Source organism: Odontesthes bonariensis, chromosome 3, assembly GCF_027942865.1.
Source record: "Odontesthes bonariensis isolate fOdoBon6 chromosome 3, fOdoBon6.hap1, whole genome shotgun sequence".
Classification (NCBI taxonomy): Eukaryota; Metazoa; Chordata; class Actinopteri; order Atheriniformes; family Atherinopsidae; genus Odontesthes; species Odontesthes bonariensis.
The window spans coordinates 24,386,961-24,401,745 of record NC_134508.1 but is presented as its reverse complement, the minus strand read 5'-3'; the positions used below and the strand labels follow the sequence as shown (position 1 = coordinate 24,401,745).

General features: G+C 40.4%; 1 protein-coding gene across 1 annotated transcript in view; it reads right to left on the bottom strand.

The window, feature by feature from the left end:
• The window catches only part of LOC142377260 (calcium-dependent secretion activator 1-like), a 52,249-nt gene extending 48,232 nt beyond the window's left edge, over nucleotides 1-4,017 (bottom strand). Inside the window, exon 1 of the mRNA XM_075461184.1 lies at nucleotides 3,442-4,017. Within this exon, the coding sequence (XP_075317299.1) occupies nucleotides 3,442-3,774 (333 nt within the window). The 5' untranslated portion in view covers nucleotides 3,775-4,017. The remainder of the gene's footprint in view (nucleotides 1-3,441) is intronic.
• Between the last annotated feature and the right edge of the window lie 10,768 nt (nucleotides 4,018-14,785).

Below are 14,785 nucleotides of genomic sequence, written 5' to 3'. Positions count from 1 at the left end.
AGTAATCTAAATATCCCCTGAAGGAGACCGAAATTCACCAAACTGTTATCGTGAGTAGATGAACGTATTTTATTCCAGAAATAAGGTCCAGGTTTTAAAAAAAAAAATGAACTTCCCCTTTAAATAAGAATTTCATAACTTTTGGTTGCCATTGATTTCTTGAGAAAAATGTTCTAATTACTCGAGAGGGGGAAATTCTTGTGACTTTGTGAGGCCTTAAGCACAGTAATGCTTTGAGCTGTATAGATCATCATAGTTTTTATCTCACTAGTATGATGATGTTGGGCAAGGATATGATATCTGATATTCTTGGGTTTGAAAAGGCAACCAAATGACAGATAAGCTGGGTAACAGACAGAGCAACCATCAAACCAACACCACAAGCATTAAGAATGCCAGACAAATTTTACACACAACATCTTTACAAGACATAATAAACACTCGAGAAATGTAAATTAATCATTTAACTTTACAGCCTCCATGCCCTAGTTTAACTCCTCTATTCATGCAATTTAAACTGATTATTGTGATTAAATAAAGGGAGATTTTGCCCTCCGGGACAATCATGATGATTGCATGAAAACAATCTATATATCTGCAAATAATCTCAATAATTTACTCAGTCTGTGCAAAGGGGCTATTAGTGTAAGTGTGCTCAAAGATTGTTAGCCTTGTATGCAAACTAGAGATGCGCGGATGACGTATTTTCCCATCCGCAACCGCTGCAAAAAATATATATCCGCCCGCTATCCATTTGCACAAACATTTTTTCACCGATTTTCAAAACCGAACCCGCCCGCCATCCGCCGATAGGTGTCTATTGAAGGTGCCTTGGCTATTTGTATCGGCTTTTTCAAACAGCGTAGTTCATTATATCTTGCCAATAAGTCCGCCTACTACTATGTAGTGGATAACATACGCATTCACAAGTTTTGCAAATCACATACTGGTGTCATCCGAATTGATCATCTCGTGGAATTTTTCCCAAACGGCACTTTTAGCACCTTCTTTAGGTTTCGTTTTAAGATCACCCGTCTTAAGCCTCTCTCGCACTAACTTTGCTGCCGCTGCCATCTTTGATCTTTGTCATACTGTTTGTAATGTATGTTTTCGTTCGTTACCTTTGGAAAATTATGTGTTTTTTTTTTGTTTGTTTTTTTCAGTGCTTCAACCGCAACCCGCCCGAATTTAATTAAAATCCGATTTTTCGGCGTGTCATCCGCCCGATCCGCGGTTAATCCGCGGGCTCCGCGGATTCAACCGCCAACCGCGCATCTCTGATGCAAACATATGTGCCACCTGTTAATTATGCATGAACACTGATACAACAAGTGAAAAACAGCAGAACAACAAACATTACCCATGGCCATCAAAGAGAGACAACTGTCTGTTACTGCTTTATCCTTTCACAAGGTTATGGCAATGCATTTGAAGAAACAGCAGCATAGCTTGAAAAGTCTGCAGTCTCGTCTGTTTCTCTGTGATAGCCCATCACTGCCGTTTGTGTGCCAGAGCTTCTAATAACGGATTATCATGAAGCTGCCCCACATGTTTTTCTGAGGCGTTTGGGTCTTAAAATCATATTTCTGTGTCTAATCTTAAATAACCAACATGGTGAAAGGCTGCATATTAGACTGCGCATCCAACATAGTGAGGAATTTTCTTAATAGAAAATGACTGAATTACAATTTTGTTTATAACAATGTGTTTATATGGATATCCGTGAGGCAAACACTCACTGGAGGGAGAGGAATCTACAGAGACATTATTGGACGAGCAATGAATTAGTAAAATTATGACTTAGATGCAGTTCCTTGACGTTATAAATGCACACAGCTGTTGTAACATAATACACCCTGACTTCAGTGATTTATGTTAAATATTTCTGTGCAATGAATTATACTCATTACCTGGTTAAATGAAACTAACTCACTTTCATACAAAGACCAACACTTTTCGATTGCCTGGATTGACAGCAAGCATTGGATTATGTGTCCAGATTTTCACTCAACCACAGCATACTGTTGCTCCCTGAGGTACCAGATTTGAAAGTGCTTTACAAAGCCTGTATTAGACTACCAGTAAGCTATGCTCAACAGGACCACAAACAAACAAATAGATGGTAAACACTGTGGTTTCTGCCACCCACATGCACTTCCTCATTAGTCAGCAGATTTCAGACCATATGGCTTAGCGGTGTCCAGAGAAAAACGAGTAGTCTGCATGTCAAACCAAACCGTTTTTTTAAAGAGCAGTTACCATACTATTGTTAACAATGATTCAAATGAATGAGAGAGGTATGACTAGCCTTTAGTGCCCTGAGTGAAACATCTGTGGGCTCACCAAGCACAATAAACTAAATTCTGCCTTTGTGAAAAGAAGTACAAGAAACTCATAGCACACCACAATCCACTCAAGTGATTGTAGCCATACTCATAACATGCAGTGATGTATTTTAATCAATAACAGCCTTGCACGACCAGATGATAAACTATGGCAATACAATGCAAAAAAAAGAACAATAAACTAGGGACGTTGTCAGACAATAAGGTGAGTATTCCTTCAGTATAGTAAGGCCTGCGTGATGACTTTGACAGTAAGGACAGCGTGACCCAAAACTGGCTTCAGCATCAATTGAAGAACCCAGCAGTGGTGTGAAACCAGGATGGGGATCTTTTCCCTTACAGTAACTTATCTAAACCTCATAAACTGGACATTTTTAAAGACAATGGCTTTACAATCAATTGTGAAGAGGCAGAAAATGTTGTTTAATGCAATTTTTTTACAGTTTACTGCCAGAAGTCAAGCTCATCTGGAAAGAAAAAAGGCAATTAAGATACACTCAAGAGGTCTGTGACTAAAAGTCACCTTGGGAGGCCAAACTGACTGGATAAGTGATGGCGCAAACGGCTCGGAATTGAGAATCCATCAAAAAGACGGGACATAAAACCATATAGTCTGCATATTTAACGGGTGATCTCGACTTTGATAAGATGTAGACCAACTAGATAATGACACCGTCCTGTTGCAAATCGACATCCACCATCTCCTGAATGTCCCTTCAATTAATTGATTTTCTGGTCTGTAGGACTGATCTCACTTACGAGCTTGTGTATTGGAGGAACATGAACTGCACTCAGTCTGCAGCTCTGCAGCACCACCAGTCCCTTCACTTTCCTGGGTGATACCTATACCCGCTTCTGTCATGCTCTGAGGATTGCAACATTTTGCGTCAAAAAACAAACTGTGCATTCACTGGAGCTGTGATGTATCTGTTCGCAATCGGATAGGCCTAGTGGTCCAACCCCCCAACACACACACACACACACACACCCGTGTTCTGGCTTATGTAGGTCATCAATGACAACATCTGCGAAATGAAAGGAGTCATTTCGTCATCATGTGGTTATTAATTATGCGTTTGCACTGAGTGGCCCTTACCTTCTGCTGTCGCCTTGCCATATCTGTTGGCTGCTTTGCATTGAATGGGTATGCGACGCACCGCATCACAAAAACATACAACTGCAGCTTCTTTTTGCGCTCTTCTTCCTCTCTGTGCATCTTCTCCAGGTCCTCTTTCTCCTCGCTGGCGGCCGACGGGCTCGGGCTGGTCGGACGGGCACTGCTGCGGCTGCTGCTGGGCGCTAGTCCACCTGAGCTTTCGCTGGTCCTGCTTGGAGAGATGCGGGATCCGGCCTGAGGTGCCATCGCCTCTTTGCTTTCCTCTTCCACTATCCCATCAGATTCCTCTTCGCTGGACGACGGATCTAACATCTTGCTCTAGAAGTGATGCTTCCCTACGGATATCCTAGCCTGCCAATTGAGTTTTTAATACCCCCAGATGTTAGCTGTGCCGTTGTCTTAACCGTGCCTAGATATAGTGTATATTGTACCCGAAGTCAAGACAGGGATAGGCCCCGGTTATACTCGCTCACTGAGAGATGTCAGCGGTACGAGTGGTGCTGGAGGAGGTGTAGTCTGCTTCACACCGAGTATTCTCCGCCTGCGCCGAGCACTCGTCGATGCTTACGTATTTTCTGTATTTTATTGGTCGGTCGGTGCTGCGGATGTGAGAGGGGGAGGTGAGAAGGAAGCCGAGGGGAGGGGCAGAGGGGGGTGTAGTGTAGCTACAGATGAGGGAACGAGAGATGCTTTTTTTGTGTGACAGCAGGAGATGGCTTCTCCTTTCCTGCCAGGCGGGGGTTCAGGGGGGCAGAGCTGTCCGTGGTGCTGAACACAGAATCAGAGCAGAGACTGAATGATGGTCGTCCTTTACTGTAGCTCCTCGTAACATCCTGCAGTGCTACACCTAAGATGGCTGCCACAGGATTTCTCCCATATTGTCACTGACTGAACTGAGCAACACAGTTAATGGGCACCGCATGGGAAGCAGATCAGTGGGTGTACATTTTCAGAATGATTGTGTGCAGCTTCATACTGTGTGTTGCTGAAGGGTGGGGTAACCATAAGGGCTGAATAGCTTGCTCTTCCTCTGTGTGAATCAGGGTGTGTGTGTGTGTGTGTGTGTGTGTATGAGTGTGTGCATGCAGGCTTCTAGTCGAGAGAAATTAATTGTTGCAGCATGTGCTGGTATCTCTTGTCAGGAATTTGCACCACACTGCAGCCAAACAGGCGATATTTATTATTCAAGCTGAGTAGAAACCTTCCAGCAAAAACTCAGATAGTTACTGGCCAATAGTAAATCTCCAACATAATGAGTTGCAGAATGAGTTGATCTTCAGGCCAAATATCACACACCTTGTTGTGATGTTTTACTATATGAAGCAACGTTCAAAGATTTACTGTTCACTTAAATAGAAATATCATGTGACCCTTCAAATTCCTCCAGCATTTGAAAATAAGGGTCCTTCCTTAAAAGTCAAAGACATTGAGTATACATGACACATCATTTGAGTAACACATATTTCTTCATTAAAGCTTTTGGCAGATTTCTTTATTCTAAATACTACAAGGTCCTGAAATGTTGGCTATTTTTTCATTTGTATGATTTACCAGAAACTTCAGTCCTCGTGTCATAATTTGTATTTATTTTCTTACGTTGATTTTGGTTAATACAGATTAATGGCACCCCGCACAATAATAGAGATTTGGCAAATGATGAAGATCTAGTATAGATAGATAATATCATATACATTTCAGTTCTGCGGTTTTACATATCAGGATATTTCATAAAATCATCTGGTCCATATCGGTTCTTAAAATTGGGAAAAGTACAACCTCAGATGAACAAAAGCACATGACATATTACTCAGTGTCATTTTTCCATTTAGCAAAAACCAAGACAAAGGTAGAACCTGTTCGTGAGAAACTAAGTCCACACTTACTGCTTTCATAGGAATGAAGAGGGTAAGTAGCAGCCAGGTGCTGCTAAAAAAAAAACAGAGCTTGATTCTTTGATGATTATCAAGTGTGAGCAACTGGGCTGCATGGTGGTATGGTTTGCACCGTCACTTCACAGCAAGCGGGTTCTAGGTTCAATACCCGGCTGGGGCCTTTCTGTGTGGAGTTTGCATGTTCTTCCCATGTATGCATGGGTTCTCTCTGGGTACTCCAGCTTCCTCTCAACCCCCCAACCCATGCATGTTAGGTTAATTGGTGACGCTGAAGTGTGCCTTGGTGTGAGTGTGAGCGTACAGCCACTGTTAGCTCAAGCCAGTGTATTTCTAGTGCCCATCCCAAGTCTGGATAATTGGTGAGGGTTGCGGTATCTGGCGTAAAACATGTACAAAATCAATGACGCGAGATCGACTTGCTGTGGTGACCAGAGATGCGCGGTTGGCGGTTGAATCCGCGGAGCCCGCGGATTAACCGCGGATCGGGCGGATGACACGCCGAAAAATTGTATTTTAATTCAATTCGGGCGGGTTGCGGTTGAAGCACTGAAAAAAACAAAAAAAAAAAACACATAATTTTCCAAAGGTAACGAACGAAAACATACATTACAAACAGTATGACAAAGATCAAAGATGGCAGCGGCAGCAAAGTTAGTGCGAGAGAGGCTTAAAGGATAAGACCGGTTTTTTGACATTGGGCCCTTGATTTCACATTATAACATGATGTTCTACTCACCCCTGCTTGTTGTTGGTCATTTGGAGCTGTTCCGAAGATATTCGCGAGGCGTCTGGCTGCTCTCTTGAGATATTCGGCCATGAAACGGTTTCCTATGGGCAAGCTTATACAGGCACAAACTACGCTGTTTATAATTTATTAATTACTGTACATTAGCACTGATAACGTGGAGGTGCGTCGCTTACTTAAAAAAATCTGGGTTATTGTAATTTTGATTTTATTGTCGTAAAGTGGGTGTTACTGACGTCATCGTCGTGCTACTACCACAGACAGCCCACAGACCTGCTGCCTGTTTATTCATTCGGCTAAAATTCAAAATTAGTAACCCGGATTTTTTTAAGTAAGCGACGCACCTCCACGTTATCAGTGCTGGTGTAGAGTCATTAATAAATTATAAACAGCATAGTTTGTGCTTGTATAAGCTTGCCCATAGGAAACCGTTTCATGGCCGAATATCTCAAGAGAGCAGCCGGACGCCTCGCGAATATCTTCGGAACAGCTCCGAATGACCAACAACAAGCAGGGGTGAGTAGAACATCATGTTATAATGTGAAATCAAGGGCCCAATGTCAAAAAACCGGTCTTATCCTTTAAGACGGGTGATCTTAAAACGAAACCTAAAGAAGGTGCTAAAAGTGCCGTTTGGGAAAAATTCCACGAGATGATCAATTCGGATGACACCAGTATGTGATTTGCAAAACTTGTGAATGCGTATATGTTATCCACTACATAGTAGTAGGCGGACTTATTGGCAAGATATAATGAACTACGCTGTTTGAAAAAGCCGATACAAATAGCCAAGGCACCTTCAATAGACACCTATCGGCGGATGGCGGGCGGGTTCGGTTTTGAAAATCGGTGAAAAAATGTTTGTGCAAATGGATAGCGGGCGGATATATATTTTTTGCAGCGGTTGCGGATGGGAAAATACGTCATCCGCGCATCTCTAGTGGTGACCCCTGATGAAAGGAGAGACCGAAAGAAGATCAAGAGCATTCAGGTGTGTGTTAATACAGTGACAAGGAGGAAAGACACAGGCAATGATCTTTGTTGCTGCCATCAATCTGGAGAGGGTTATAAGGTCATTTCCAAACATTCTGTAGTCTATCACTCCACAGTGAGAAGGTTATTCACAAGTAGAAAATGCTCAGGACAGCTGTTAATCTTTCGAGGAGTGGGCGTCTGAGCAAGTTCACCCAAAGGTCAGAGCATGCAATGTTCAGAAAAAACCCAAAGAGCTACATCTCAGACTATCCAGGTCTCAGTTAGCATATTAAATTTAGTTTAGAAAAAAAACTAAACAAGTATGGCTTGTTTGTGAAGGTTGCCAAGAGAAAGAATCGCTATAAAGAATTTGCCAGCACAGCTTAGGGTTGGAGATTATCCAACTTGCCATTGGGTAAGAGGCAGGCTACAACCTGAACAGGCCACGAGTATATCAAAGGACTATTCTGACCTAAATGCAAAATTAGCTAAAATAAAAATAATAATTCTAAGACCTTGCATGTTGTCTTTATTCTATTTCAAATTACAAATGGGGTTTTATAAGATTTTGAAATCATAGATAGCATATACCCCCAGCTGAACCCTCTTTGTGTTTAGTGTCTCAGCTTTCATTCATTCTGCTCCTGCTCACTATTACATCTCATATCAACATTGTCTGCTCCATGTACTGTGTTTTTGTCTGAGTATTTGTAAGTAAAGTTTACATTCATAACTTGCCTCCTGTGTCCTGCCTTCAGGTCCCCTGAACAATTCTCTGACATATTTGCCTTTATTGCAGCAGCTTCAGCAGTTTGTGTGGGAAGTAATTTCTTATCACAACACTTCTTGTTCTGTATAGGTTTCTAGCAGCTCAACATACATATTGTTTCTTTTGTAGAGTTTAAATAGGTTTTATGGGTCTGAATGGGCGTAATTAAAACTAGCCAAAAACCTGGAAACAATATTTACTGCATCCCTGCTGCCATTATTTTACTGTAATTTTACGGTGAAATTACTGAACAGTGTGTGTCAAAATGTCATGAAAATGTTTATTGTTTTTTTTTATTGTAAAAAGAAATGTAACTGTGTTTTTTCTTTGTTTATCTTTTGAACAACTGCATCTGTTATGAAAATAATTGCATAATCAAAATCACATACATTATTACTATCAATCAACTAATTCTCAGAGGGCCTAAGAATATAATGTATCAAAACTATGACTTCAGTGACGAAAAAACAGTTTCAATGAACGGGTTATTCTTTTCCTTTAGACTATCTTTTATTGTCTTTCATCACCCTACTGACCTCACATTGTTTACTTACTACATCAACCCTTATAATACTTAAAGTCACAGCGCTCCATTGCAACCTTCATATTGTGAACTCAGCATGCACAGAAGATAAGCAGGCCTGCATTCATCACCGCTAAGATTAAATTGACTCTGACAGCTGGACTGTCTAGCTGCTCCTCCAGATGTTCTTTTCCCTGCAGTTAACCATGCTTTCAAGGACTTATCTCCAGCTTTGCTCCAAAGGATCTCCTGATGCCCTGACTTGATACTTAATGGTCTTTTAGTTTTTTTACACCCACTGCCTGCCCAAGTGGATACAAACACCTTTGATACAAATATGCCATGCATAGTGCTTCACTTACTGAAGGAAGATCAAATCATCTCTATATAGCAAAAATAAATTCAATTCAATTCAATTCAATTAAAAAATACTTTATTTATCCCAGAGGGAAATTAAATGTTGATGTAGCTCAATTAAATCAAGGAGTTATTATAGATGCTGATGGCTGTGGGCAGGAAAGATTTCCTGTAGCGGTCCGTTTTGCATCCAAACTGAAGGTTCTGATGCTGCTGCCCCAACAGATGACACAAGAGGAAATGACGCTCTCAACAACAGACTTGTAGAAGATCTGCAACATCTTGTTGCAAACCTTGAAGGACCTTGGCTTCCTCAAGAAGTACAGTCTGCTCTGTCCTTTCTTGTAGATGGCTTCACTGTTGTGTCTCCAGTCCAGTCTGTTGTCCACATGAACACCAAGGTATTTATATTCCTCAACCACCTCCACTTCTTCTCCCATGATGGAAACAGGGTTTGATCTGACCCTGTTTCTCCTGAAATCTACAATCATCTCCTTTGTTTTGTTAACATTCAAGATGAGATGATTGTTCCCACACCATGCCACAAAGCGGTCCACCAGCTCTCTGTACTCAGCTTCTTGTCCATCTCTGATACACCCGACAACTGCAGAGTCATCTGAATATTTCTGTAGATGACAGGAGTCTGACTTGTACTGGAAGTCTGAAGTGTACAGAGTGAAAAGGAATGGTGAGAGTACAGTCCCCTGTGGTGCTCCTGTGCTGCTGATCACCTGGTTAGACACACAATTCTTCAGTCTGACAAACTGTGGTCTGTTTGTCAGGTAGTCATTAATCCAGGTGATTGTTGAGGCCTCCACCTGAGTCTTCTGGAGTTTCAGACGAAGCAGATCAGGCTGGATTGTGTTAAATGCACTGGAGAAATCAAAGAACATGATCCTCACAGTGCTGCCTGCTTTGTCCAGATGACAGTGGGTTTGTTGAAGCAGGTGTATGATAGCGTCTTCAACTCCAACTCCATGGCGATAAGCAAACTGCAGGGGGTCCTGATATGTGCTGGTTTGCTTACACAGGTGGCTCAACAGGAGTCTCTCCAGGACCTTCATGATGTGGGATGTCAGGGCAACAGGTCTGCATTGATGTCTGAAGGGTAATCAGAGCATCACAGTTTAAAATAAATATATGGATATTGAATAAGCATTAAGTTTCTCTGTGTGTTCCGTAAAGTCATCAACAGGCCATTGTCCTTTTCTGTTAGGTGAGGCGGTATGTTAGCTGACACCCCTCAGTTCTTTGGGACTGCACACTCTATAAATCCCTTGGAGAGGTCCAGTACTAACCTCAGCAACAGAACTCTCCAAACCTTTTAAACATTAATAATTGACTGATGTTCTTTGCCCCTGCTTTTCTACTTCGACTTGAGTGTGTACACATTAAATGTTGATGTCCTTCAGGATACTACAACACAATTGCCAATGTGGGAAAAAAAAATACTTTCATCTGCAAGCAGAGATAAATTTGTTTGTATTTTTTTTTAAAGAAAACATTTATGGCCTCATTCTAAGATTTCCTCCATCAATTTAGGAAAACAAACTATACCACAACATAATATTCATTAGCTGTTCTACGAAGTTAAATTTATAGCAATGATTAATACATTTTGAAGATCTGACATCCATTTTAACTCAAAGTCGTTAATTTCTTTCTTGACATTGTAAACATACAACAACTAATCATTTGTTAAAGAAGAACTTTCCCTTCTGTTAAAATGACTGTATCAATAGAGTTGTTTGCCATTTTGTCATAAACAAATGTTTTTTGGAAACACTAAATTTGTTTTTCTTGTGAGGAGAGTCTTTAGACATGCTTACTTGATGTCAACAGTTTCCAAATGAGAGCAGTGAGAGTAAACCCAGCAGTGAGGTTGTGAGCTGTAAACTAACACAAAGTGCTGAAAGTTGAAAATAATGCAGCTTGACCATGAATATCTATGTTTCACGCAGTTCTGTGTTGCAGTTGTGGAAAGGATCCAAAAGCAGACTGACTACTTTAATGTGCTTTTTAGACATCAGGAAAACCTCCATCTGGTGTTGAAAATCATGTTGCATGACTGAGAGGTTCAGAACTACAACTGAACTGAACTTGTGGTGAGACCATTTTCTGAGCTCCTGTTTCAGAATTCATTAACTCTGACCAAAGTAATTATGAAGTTTTAAGATCACATATTGCAATTTCAGTCATTTGCAATCAGTTGAACTCTACAAGGATAAGAATTGCAAAAACAAAAGCACATTATTTTCTCATAATCTGAATTGCTGCTTCACCTTTTGTCACCTTCTACCCCAAAACACAATTTTCTTTTTTTTGCTTTTTGCTTCTGTCTCATCACAAACATTATTTGTCATTTAAAGTCAATACTACAGAAGGGGATTAACAACAAAGAACTGGCCAATGATAAGATAGTGTTAGTATAGGCTGGGTACCCAGTGCATCAACTGGTCACTACTCTAAAGCCCAAACGCTATAGCTAAGCTCCTAGAAAGGGCTGAAAAGTCCCAATTACCATCCCTGAAAAAACAGTTTGCTTGCATGCAGGTTTAATGACTAAATTTAATAATTTACATTTGTTGAAAAGAGACACTTGAGGCAGCAGCATAGCAAAGGATTTTGTGTCTCCTGAAGAGAAGCTACAAAAAACATTGAAACTGCAGGAGACAGCATATAATTATGTTGGATTTGGCCAAGTTAGCACAATTATACAAATATGACTGTCACTGGAGTAAAATTGAATTATTCTTGAGCTACTACAATGCATTTACCACTCCAAATATAGCAGTGACTGGTTTGGCCACAGAGATGGGAACAACCAGTGAGTTGCCAGCCTTGGTGTGCTCATTACCAGTTGAACCAGTGGACTGATTTTGTGTTCTTTGTCCTTGCTTTGATATTTCAACTGACACATTCTTTTTTGTTTTACTTTACTTTTCCAATACCAAGTCCGGAGCCTCAAACAGCTGCAGCTCATTCAGAACGCTGCAGCCCGAGTTTTAATCACAACAAAAAGATCACATCACATCACACCAGTTCTCAAGTCTTTACATCGGCTCCCGGTCAGATACAGAATAGATTTTAAAGTTCTGCTACTCGTCTACAAATCACGGAATGGTTTAGGTCCAGAATACATGAATGACATGCTAGCAGAGTATAAACCCAGTAGAGCTCTGAGATCTGCTGACTCAGGTCAGATAGTGGAGCCCAGAGTTCAAACTAGACACGGTGAAGCAGCTTTTAGCTGTTGTGCTGCACACAACTGGAACAAACTACCAGCAGAACTGAAATCAGCCCCAACTGTAAGCACTTTTAAATCCAGGTTAAAAACATTTCTCTTTCGGTGTGCTTATGGTTGAGTTCCTTTAAATAATTTAAAAGCATAATGCTATAAATCCTCTTAATTGTTTTATATTTTTCTTTTTTCCCCTCTTTTTCAATGGCTTTTAACTGTGTGTTTTCATTTTTATTCTATTTTTTTATTCTCTTTAAATTGCTTGTTTTTATGCTGCTTTATGCTGTTCTTTTAAATGCCTTGTCTTTATGTAAAGCACATTGAGTTGCCTGTGGAATGAAATGTGCTATATAAAGATGCCTTGCCTTGCCTTGCTTTGCCTTGCCTTGCCTTGCCTTGCCTTGCCTTGCCTTGCCTTGCCTTGCCTTGCCTTGCCTTGCCTTGCCTTGCCTTGCCTTGCCTTGCCTTGCCTTGCCTTGCCTTGCCTTGCCTTGGCCTTCTACTTCACTCTTGCGTTTGAATTATTAAGTTACTAATTTTCTTCCTGATATTCTTTTTTGATTTGGGGTTGTAATGTGCACGGCCAGGATTAAACATTACAAAAAACACACGGAGAAGATTAAAATATACATGGTTCAGGGTTTCCCATTTTACTGTCTATGTCACGGATGCTGCCCTGCACAAAACAACAGCCGTGGGAAACATTTCCATCTCACGATTTCAAACCATGGATTGTGACAATACCAAATTTCGCAGATATGGGCAAACAACCTATAGGCTACCACATTCTCCGGTGCAACTGCACTCACAAATCAAATGTTGATTTACTTTAGGGTAAAACAACACTGCCAGTGAGGAAAACTTTCTTTGTGTTTTTAAGGAAAACACTTATGTCTTCATTTCAAGAGTTCCACTGTTCAGACTAGCATTAAGTTGTTTAATTTCTCTGGTAGCCTCTGCATGCTGATGTCATGTTTGTGCAGTGACTGATAACAGCCGGTTGCTGTGTTGAACATATGGGGATTCACTTTCACATTTTCCAGCACCAACATTAGTTTCTAGTACTGACTGATCAATAGTTTTGATTGGCAAGAATAAAGCCTCCACCAGCTTCTCTATATTTTCAAATTTTGAAAATGGAAGGACTACAAACAAGGTGTATCTAGGTGTTCAGGAGCAGTGACCTCTGTGGGAGAAATGAACTCTCCCTGGTGTGGATGTCAGACTTTGATACTTTGCAGGCTTATTACATGCAGAGAAAGTATATATACAATATTCAGGAATATGTAACACTATGGAGGAAAGGGAAAACCACAAAGCATGATGACGTGCTTGTCATAACAAAACACATGGACAATAATAACACATTTTAAGCTGTTCCCACAAATATAGACATAACTGTCAAATGCATCTCAAAGGGGAATAAAACTGTAGAAAATCCAGTTCAGCCAGGATAAAATAAACTGACTTAAGCAGTGTGACTGTGATCAGTGGAGATAAGATGAATCGTTTGAACTTTTCTTGACCCCACACAGAATTTCATTATTAATCACAGTTCTACTCAAAAGGGACCAGCTTGTCTTTATCATCACACCCTGTGCCAGTCTAGGTATTTCTGATTTAATCTTAAATGCTAAAATACATCAAATGGTGAAAAATAAACAAAGTAGACAAAAAAATGTGACATTATAGTGTTTGAACACATGTCTCTGAGCCTTTTGTTTGCAAACATGCAAAATGACAAGGGCTGTGTTTACAGGGCTGATACAGGCAGCATGTGCAAATCACAGAGTGATGCACTAAACACTGCAGCACAGCTGAAAAATCACAGATTAACTGCATGATATTGTCTAACTATTCTTTCTATTTACAAAGATAATGTATTTGACTCAGGATATACTCAGTCTGACAAAGGGCAAATAAGAGGATGATACAGGGAAAGTTTGAATATTTATTTATTCTTTTTGCAATGAGACATTTATCTTGTTTTCTTGAGACATCAGCTTGGTGTTTGGTCATCATCAATGAGCTCTAAGGTAAATTGCTTCTTTTTTAAAAGTGTTTGTCAGAGGAACACAGAGGCTCAGCTTCTCTGGAGTTAACTGAGGAGCTCTTTGAAATATTTAGCTGCTGGAAGCCTTTTAATGTGAGATTGATGGAATAGGGTCAGTGTCAGCAATGCAGCTATTATAGCAGTCTTAGAAAGGGCTTCCCACCCGGCTTTAGATGAGGCTCAACATTCTCAAAAGGAATGTGTTTACACTCAAAGAAATTGTCATTTTAAAATATTTGCAATAAAGCTGTCATGTGAAATTGCCAAGATGTATGGAGGACAAGGAAGGGAGATGCTCAACAATTTAACATAGTGATGGGTTGTATATGACTTTCAGGAGAAACCTGTCTTGATGAAATTATAATCTACAAATGCTTTTACATAATGCAGTCTTACACCCCCATCCCCAACCCACCATGGTAAAAAATAGAACATGATATTTTAATGTGTTCATGTTTCCTTCTTGACATTAATCACGTAGTCAATTTGAGGTGGCACCCCCCCTCCCAAAGCACATTCAGTCTCTTTTTTAAGCAGGCTTTCTTTTTCTTCGTTTACTGCATAATTGACAAAATTCTAAGAATTCTGATTATATGTGAAACATGCACGTATGATCTTTGTTATAATTTCAAGTTGGACACAACTGATATCTTAAAATGTGTACAGAGTTGCATCTACATATCTGTGCTTCTAAATTCAGTTGGGTTTGCATGTTTGTATCTTCCATGGACAATGTGTGTGCATTGTATGTCATTCTGTTGGACCTCA